A 9,455-nucleotide genomic window follows, 5' to 3' on the forward strand; every position below is an offset into this window, starting at 1 on the left:
ATAAACATGTAAATATAAAGTTAGTCTGTATTTCCATCAATTGTTTTCCCATCCAGAGGGTTTGTTAGTCCGTTCCCTTCCCCCCACCCCTGCCATACAGTACAGCCAGACTGGTGGGCTGACTTCTATATAGACAAGTACCTGAAATAAATGAATATAAAAACAAATATCTGCCCCGGGTTCAGCTTGAATGAAACAATTATCATTGTGTGCATCACAGGAATCAGTTTAGTGTCACAGCTCTCGCCTATTACTGAACTCGCAGAGAGGGAATCTCACCATTATGTATGAGAGGAATGATGCAGATCCTACCATACAGATTGGGAACCTCTTTTAGTGGCTACATTGTGTCCATAATATATACTATTAGTTTACCGTTGGACTCATTGTTTTATCTTTCGTCTTTTTTGTATGTTCAGAATTACTTCTCATCCTCACGTTTTAAGATTTCCCCACAGAAAGTGAAAGAAACGGATAATATTGTATAACTGAAATGTGTAATAAATCTGTTTTTATTTCCCAAGGCTTTGAATGCCAAGTAAACCCCCAGCCACCACGTAAGTAAAGTGTGAATGCTGAAGTTTAGTATGATTTAGATTTTGCTTTCCTCATAATGGGCTCAGCGGGTGTACAGAGCTGGGAACTCAGCACAGGGATGGTGGGAACCCCTCATAATGGGCACAGCGGGTGTACAGAGCCGGGAACTCAGCACAGGGATGGTGGGAACCCCTCATAATGGGCACAGCGGGTGTACAGAGCCAGGAACTCAGCACAGGGATGGTGAGAACCCCTCATAAGGGGCAAAGCGGGTGTACAGAGCCGGGAACTCAGCACATGGATGGTGGGAACCCCTCATAAGGGGCACAGCGGGTGTACAGAGCCGGGAACTCAGCACAGGGATGGTGGGAACCTCTCATAATGGGCACAGCGGGTGTACAGACATGGGAACTCAGCCACAGGGATGGTGAGAACCCCTCATAAGGGGCACAGCAATTTTGTGAATATTTGTTATCAGAAACAGCAGAAATACAACAGGATGTAGTCAAAGACTATGGGGATGATACAGGAGATGGTCAGAGACTGCAGACATTATACAGGAGATGACCAGAGACTGCAGACATGATACAGGAGATGGTCAGAGACTGCGGACACAGTACAGGAGATGGTCAGAGACTGCAGACATTATCCAGGAGATGGTCAGAGACTGCAGACATAGTACAGGAGATGGTCAGAGACTGCAGACATAGTACTGGAGATGGTCAGAGACTGCAGACATAGTACAGGAGATAGTCAGAGACTGCGGACATAGTACAGGAGATGGTCGGAGACTGCGGACATAGTACAGGAGATGGTCAGAGACTGCGGACATAGTACAGGAGATGGTCAGAGACTGCGGACATAGTACAGGAGATGGTCAGAGACTGCAGACATAGTACAGGAGATGGTCAGAGACTGCGGACATAGTACAGGAGATGGTCAGAGACTGCGGACATGGTACAGGAGATGACCAGAGACTGCAGACATAGTACAGGAGATGGTCAGAGACTGCAGACATAGTACAGGAGATGGTCAGAGACTGCGGACATAGTACAGGAGATGGTCGGAGACTGCAGACATGCTACAGGAGATGGTCAGAGACTGAAGACATAATACAGGAGATGGTCAGAGACTGCAGACATAGTACAGGAGATGGTCAGAGACTGCAGACATAGTACAGGAGATGGTCAGAGACTGCAGACATAGTACAGGAGATGGTCAGAGACTGCAGACATAGTACAGGAGATGACCAGAGACTGCAGACATAGTACAGGAGATGGTCAGAGACTTCAGACATAGTACAGGAGATGGTCAGAGACTGCAGACATAATACAGGAGATGGTCAGAGACTGCAGACATAGTACTGGAGATGGTCAGAGACTGCAGACATGATACAGGAGATGGTCAGAGACTGCAGACATGATACAGGAGATGGTTAGAGACTGCAGACATAGTACAGGAGATGGTCAGAGACTGCAGACATGATACAGGAGATGGTCAGAGACTGCGGACATAGTACAGGAGATGGTCAGAGACTGCGGACATAGTACAGGAGATGGTCGGAGACTGCAGACATGCTACAGGAGATGGTCAGAGACTGAAGACATAATACAGGAGATGGTCAGAGACTGCAGACATAGTACAGGAGATGGTCAGACACTGCAGAGATAGTACAGGAGATGGTCAGAGACTGCAGACATAGTACAGGAGATGGTCAGAGACTGCAGACATAATACAGGAGATGGTCACAGACTGCAGACATAGTACAGGAGATGGTCAGAGACTGCAGACATGATACAGGAGATGGTCAGAGACTGCAGACATGATACAGGTGATGGTTAGAGACTGCAGACATAGTACAGGAGATGGTCAGAGACTGCAGACATGATACAGGAGATGGTCAGAGACTGAAGGCATAATACAGGAGATGGTCAGAGACTGCAGACATAGTACAGGAGATGGTCAGAGACTGCAGACATAGTACAGGAGATGGTCAGAGACTGCAGACATAGTACAGGAGATGGTCAGAGACTGCAGACATAGTACAGGAGATGGTCAGAGACTGCAGACATAATACAGGAGATGGTCAGAGACTGCAGACATGGTACAGGAGATGGACAGAGACTGCAGACATGGTACAGGAGATGGTCAGAGACTGCAGACATGGTACAGGAGATGGTCAGAGACTGCAGACATGGTACAGGAGATGGTCAGAGACTGCGGACATAATACAGGAGATGGTCAGAGACTGCAGACATAGTACAGGAGATGATCAGAGACTGCAGACCTAATACAGGAGATGGTCAGAGACTGCAGACATAGTACATACTATAGACAGGGGTGGACTGACAGCTCATGGGCCCCCCCAGGCAATAGGGGATCATGGGGCCCCTGTGTCCTTGCCCAAACTCAAAAACGCCTATGAAAAAGGTACCAGGGGCATCTCATGGGGCCCCCTACTTACCCCGGGCCGTGCCAGAGTTTCCAAATGGTCAGTCCGCCTCTGGTCAGAGACTACAGACATAGTACAGGAGATGGTCAGAGACTACAGACATAGTACAGGAGATGGTCAGAGACTACAGACATAGTACAGGAGATGGTCAGAGACTGCAGACTACTGTAACAAAGCAATAGGGAAACACAGACTGGTGTCTGCAGGGGCCGCGAGGGCTGCACAGAGCATACCAAAGGGCCGCAGGTCGGACACCAGGGATGTAGGCTATTAAAGTTACTGACAGGTCCTCTTAAAGCAGCCGTGTTCTTCTGCTTGGAGATTCCATACAAGATAATGCCGGATATCGTTCCTCGTGAATCACGTTTGTATTTCTCTTCTTTTTTCAGCTCCTCCGTGCGTAATGGAAAACAGCGTTGAAAAATATGGCAGCGTGTGCCAACCTTACTGCATCGCAGAACTGCCTCCTCAAAGATGTATTGGGAGAGAAAAGAGACTCTGTCTTTGTGCCAAGGGGTATATCTTTTATTCTAACAAATATTTAAAATGCATTTCACTTGAGGAATGTAAGATACTGAGACATTGTGACTGATGGGGGAAAAAAAAAGTATATTTCCTGTTATAAAGAATGTTCATCTCAAATCTGCGGTGTTTGAATTTATTTGTGCTGAAATAGTAAAAAAAAAAAAAAAATGATACTGCGGTACTTTAATTATACTGCAGTCCAGGGGTGGACTGACAACTCATGGGGCCCCCTGGGCAATAGGGGATCATGGGGCCCCTGTATCCTCACGCACATTCAAACCACACCCAAAAAAGCCTATGAAAGGTACTAGGGGCAGCTCATGGGGCCCCCCTACTGACCCTGGGCCCTTGGGCAGTGCCTGAATGGTCAGTCCGCCCCTGCTGCAGTCCCTGTACAGCAGAGCTCAGACCGGGAGATGGAGAAGCAACAGGGGCGTCCCTAGGGTTGGTGTCACCCGGTGCGATAACACTTGGTGACACCCTCTCCGATGATCCCCGCAGGATGTAGCGGATCTACAGATTGAGCATAATGGATTGGAGTCCGATCCATTATGCTCCCCAATCCACAGATCAGAGGCGGACTGACAACTCATGGGGCCCCCGGGCAAGAGGAGATCGTGGGGCCCGTGTCCTCGCCCACACTCAAACCACACCCAAAAAAGCCTATGAAAGGTACTAGGGGCATCTCATGGGGCCCCCCTACTGACCCTGGGCCCTCGGGCAGTGCCCCAGTGCAGGAATGGTCAGTCCTCCCCGGCTGCAGTCCCTCCCGGCTGCAGTCCCTGTACAGCAGAGCTCAGACCGGGAGATGGAGAAGCAACAGGGGCATCCCTAGGGGTGGTGTCACTCGGTGCGATAACACTTGGTGACACCCCCTCCGACGATCCCCGCAGAATGCATCGGATCTGCGGATTGAGCATAATGGATTGGAGTCCGATCCTTTATGCTCCCCAATCCACAGATCAGGGGCGGACTGACAACTCATGGGGCCCCCGGGCAATAGGGGATCATGGGGCCCCTGTGTCCTTGCCCAAACTCAAGAAAGCCTATGAAAAAGGTACCAGGGGCATCTCATGGGGCCCCCTACTGACCCCGGGCCCTCGGACAGTGCTCGAGTTTCCAAATGGTCAGTCAGCCCCTGCCGCAGATCCGATCCATCCTGCGGGGATCATCAGCTTGCAACCTATACGGGGTGACACCGGACCCGCTCCACGAAAAGATAAGTTGTAAAGAAAGCCGACGATGCCCACAGGATGGATCCGATCCATTATGCTCCCAAATCCTCAGATCCGAACGATCCTGCAGGAATTGTCGGCTTTCTTTACAACTTACCTTTTCGTGGAGCGGGTCCGGTGTCACCCCGTGTGGTAGGTGTCACCTGCTGCGGCGCGCACCGCCTGCACCTGCGAAGCAGTACAATCGGCCAATCGGCAGTGCTAAAAAAGACCACGGAGAGCAAAGTGCTGGACGTGGAGCTCATCAGTCTTGCTGCTTCTCCTTTCGTCGTCCAATCACAGGCCTGCGAGTGTGACCGACCTGCAGCAGAGATCATTGAGGAATTCCACAAGTAAAAACACACGAGCGCTGGGTTAATGGTAGTGTGGATGAATAGCTGCCAGCATAAAGAGGGAAACCTCTAAAACCTCCAGTAAAAATGTGTAACAATATAAATAGAGATGAGCGAATCGAACTAGGCGAACCGGAATTCGAGTCGAATTTCAGAAAATATTCGATTCGCGTCGAAACCGAAATTTTGCCTACTTCGGGTGCGCGAATCGAAGATTTCCCGATCAGCCGGCGAAAATGTCCCTGCAGTGAGCTCCGCTATTTCTGACAGTTCTCTGACAGAAGGAACACATGTTTAGCGGTTGAAACATTGTATCTATTAGTTTCCATTTAGGATACAGATGTTTCAACCGCTGTACATGTGAAGAAGCTGTGAGAGAACTGTCAGAAATAGAGGAGCTCTGCACATACACTTTTTGCCGGCTTGGAATTATTCTTCTTTTCATCCTACTTCTTCTTCTTCTTCATCCTCATCCTCAGAAGAAGAGGATGAGGATGAGGATGAAGAAGAAGAAGAAGTAGGATGAAAAGAAGAATAATTCCAAGCCGGCAAAAAGTGTATGTGCAGAGCTCCTCTAAGTGTATCTGCAGAGCTCCTCTAAGTGTATCTGCAGAATAGAGGAACTCTGCACATACACTTTTTGCCGGAAACCGCTGTATGGAGGGAATGTCCCAGAACTGTCATAAATAGACTATTTCTGACAGTTCTGGGACATTCACTCCATACAGCTGTTTCAACCGCTGTATGGAGGGAATGTCATGGAACTGTCAGAAATAGACTATTAATGACAGTTCTGGGACTGTCCTTCCATACAGCGGTTGAAACATTGTATGTATTTGTTTCCATAAATGGATCCATTTATGGAAACAAATACATACAATGTTTCAACCGCTGTATGGAAGGACAGTCCCAGAACTGTCATTAATAGTCTATTTCTGACAGTTCTATGACATTCCCTCCATACAGCGGTTGAATCCGCTGTATGGAGTGAATGTCCCAGAACTGTCAGAAATAGACAGAAACTGTCACAGAACTGTCCTTCTTCTCATCCTTCTCCTTCTTCTCATCCTTCTTCTCATCCTTCTTCTCATCCTTCTCCTTCTTCTCATCCTTCTCCTTCTTCTCATCCTTCTCCTTCTTTTCATCCTTCTCCTTCTTCTCATCCTTCTTCTCATCCTTCTCCTTCTTCTCATCCTTCTCCTTCTCCTTCTTCTCATCCTTCTCCTTCTTCTCATCCTTCTCCTTCTCCATCTTCTCATCCTTCTCCTTTTCCTTCTTCTCATCCTTCTTCTTCCTGCTTCTCCTTCTCCTTCTCCTCATCCTTCTCCTTCTTCTCATCCTTCTCCTTCTTCTCATCCTTCTCCTTCTTCTCATCCTTCTCCTTCTTCTCATCCTTCTCCTTCTCCTTCTTCTCATCCTTCTCCTTCTCCTTCTTCTCATCCTTCTCCTTCTCCTTCTTCTCATCCTTCTCCTTCTCCTTCTTCTCATCCTTCTCCTTCTTCTCATCCTTCTCCTTCTTCTCATCTTTCTCCTTCTCCTTCTCCTTCTTCTCATCCTTCTCCTTCTTCTCATCCTTCTCCTTCTTTTCATCCTTCTCCTTCTTCTCATCCTTCTTCTCATCCTTCTCCTTCTTCTCATCCTTCTCCTTCTTCTCATCCTTCTCCTTCTTCTCATCCTTCTCCTTCTCCATCTTCTCATCCTTCTCCTTTTCCTTCTTCTCATCCTTCTTCTTCTGCTTCTCCCTCTCCTTCTCCTCATCCTTCTCCTTCTTCTCATCCTTCTCCTTCCTCTCATCCTTCTCCTTCTTCTCATCCTTCTCCTTCTCCTTCTTCTCATCCTTCTCCTTCTCCTTCTTCTCATCCTTCTCCTTCTCCTTCTTCTCATCCTTCTCCTTCTTCTCATCTTTCTCCTTCTCCTTCTTCTCATCCTTCTCCTTCTCCTTCTTCTCATCCTTCTCCTTCTTCTCATCCTTCTCCTTCTTCTCATCCTTCTCCTTCTTCTCATCCTTCTCCTTCTTCTCATCCTTCTCCTTCTTCTCATCCTTCTCCTTCTCCTTCTTCTCATCCTTCTCCTTCTTCTCATCCTTCTCCTTCTCCTCATCCTTCTCCTTCTTCTCATCCTTCTCCTTCTCCTTCTTCTCATCCTTCTCCTTCTCCTTCTTCTCATCCTTCTCCTTCTCCATCTTCTCATCCTTCTCCTTCTTCTCATCCTTCTCCTTCTCCTTCTTCTCATCCTTCTCCTTCTCCTTCTTCTCATCCTTCTCCTTCTTCTCATCCTTCTCCTTCTCCTCATCCTTCTCCTTCTTCTCATCCTTCTCCTTCTTCTCATCCTTCTCCTTCTCCTTCTTCTCATCCTTCTCCTTCTCCTCATCCTTCTCCTTCTCCTTCTTCTCATCCTTCTCCTTCTTCTCATCCTTCTCCTTCTTCTCATCCTTATCCTTCTCCTTCTTCTCATCCTTCTCCTTCTCCTTCTTCTCATCCTTCTCCTTCTTCTCATCCTTCTCCTTCTCCTTCTTCTCATCCTTCTTCTTCTCATCCTTCTCTTTCTCCTTCTTCTCATCCTTCTCCTTCTCCTTCTTCTCATCCTTCTCCTTCTTCTCATCCTTCTCCTTCTCCTTCTTCTCATCCTTCTCCTTCTCCTTCTTCTCATCCTTCTCCTTCTCCTTCTTTTCATCCTTCTCCTTCTTCTCATCCTTCTCCTTCTTCTCATCCTTCTCCTTCTCCTTCTCGTTCTTCTCATCCTTCTCGTTCTTCTCATCCTTCTCGTTCTTCTCATCCTTCTCGTTCTTCTCATCCTTCTCGTTCTTCTCATCCTTCTCCTTCTTCTCATCCTTCTCCTTCTTCTCATCCTTCTCCTTCTTCTCATCCTTCTCCTTCTTCTCATCCTTCTCCTTCTCCTTCTCCTTCTCCTTCCTCATCTCCAAGGGCATTTAAATTAAAGGTACAGTGTTCTGCACTAATTTAAAGGCTCTCTGAAGCCTAGAAACCCTTTTTATAAGTCATCTTCGTAGCGGAGAAATTCGCATCGAATCGAATTTCATACTGGAATTCGCCGAATCAGCCGAATCGAATTTTTCATTTCTTCGCTCATCTCTAAATATAAATATCAAATCAAACATAAGAGTGCGCTAAAAAACATATAAATGTCTATAAATCAATATGTGAAAATCCAATATATAAATCACTCAAAAACAAGCTGGTTTTTAGAAAAGCACCTCAACTAATACAACAGCAACTCTAACTCCAAAAATGATACGGGATAAATCAAACATAAGAGTGCAAATAAATGTCTATAAATCAATGTGTGAAAGTCCAATATATATATATAAAATATAAATATAAATATATATATATATATATATATATATATATATATATAAAATATAAAAATATATATATATTGGACTTTCACACATTGATTTATATTCTCTCTCTCTCATTGTTTCATTCCATCTCTCTTCTTCTCCCTCACATTCTCTTTCACATATTCTCTCTCTCATTCTTTCATTCTCTTCTCTCTCTCTCATTCTTTCATGTTTTTCTTTCTCTTCCTCTGTCTCTTCTTCTCTCTCTCATTCTCTTTCTCTCATTCTTTCATTCTCTTCTTCTTCTCTCTCTCTTCTTCTCCCTCTCATTCTCTTTCACATATTGTCTCTCCTCTCTCTTCTCTCTCTCATTCCTTTATTCTCTCTCCTTCTCTCTCTTCTTCTCTCTCTCATTCTTTCATGTTTTTCTCTCTCTTCCTCTCTCTTCTTCTCTCTCTCATTCTTTCATGTTTTTCTCTCTCTTCCTCTCTCTTCTCTCTCTCTTCTCTCTCTCTCTCTTTCATTCCCTCTCTCTTCTTCTCCCTCTCATCCTCTTTCACATATTCTCTCTCTCATTCCTTTATTCTCTCTCCTTCTCTCTCTCATTCATGTTTTCTTTCTCTTCCTCTGTCTCTTCTCTCTCTCTCTCTCTCTCTCTCATTCTCTTTCTCTCATTCTTTCATTCTCTTCTTCTTCTCTCCCTCTCTTCTTCTCCCTCTCATTCTCTTTCACATATTCTCGCTCTCATTCCTTTATTCTCTCTTCTTCTCTCTCTCATTCTTTCGTGTTTTTCTCTCTCTTCCTCTCTCTTCTTCTCTCTCTCATTCTCTCTCTCATTCTTTCATTCTCTTCTTCTCTCTCTCTCTTTCATTCCCTCTCTCTTCTTCTCCCTCTCATTCTCTTTCACATATTCTCTCTCTCACTCCTTTATTCTCTCTCCTTCTCTCTCATTCTTTCATGTTTTTCTCTCTCTTCCTCTCTCTCATTCTCTCTCTCTCATTCTTTCATTCTCTTTCTTCTCTCTCTCTCTCTCGTTCATTCCCTCTCTCTTCTTCTCCCTCTCATCCTCT

General features: G+C 45.9%; 1 protein-coding gene across 1 annotated transcript in view; it reads left to right on the forward strand.

Annotated features, from left to right (window-relative positions):
- LOC149437928 (uncharacterized) overlaps positions 1 to 3,625 on the forward strand; it is a 7,776-nt gene extending 4,151 nt beyond the window's left edge. Inside the window, exons 3-4 of the mRNA XM_089660434.1 lie at positions 525 to 557; positions 3,379 to 3,625. Coding sequence (XP_089516560.1) covers positions 525 to 557; positions 3,379 to 3,581 — 236 coding nt within the window. The 3' untranslated portion in view covers positions 3,582 to 3,625. The remainder of the gene's footprint in view (positions 1 to 524; positions 558 to 3,378) is intronic.
- Positions 3,626 to 9,455: the final 5,830 nt, after the last annotated feature.

This window comes from Staurois parvus, unplaced genomic scaffold (genome assembly GCF_062004578.1).
Source record: "Staurois parvus isolate SC_StPar_1 unplaced genomic scaffold, SC_StPar_1.0 ptg001242l, whole genome shotgun sequence".
NCBI classification, from domain to species: Eukaryota; Metazoa; Chordata; class Amphibia; order Anura; family Ranidae; genus Staurois; species Staurois parvus.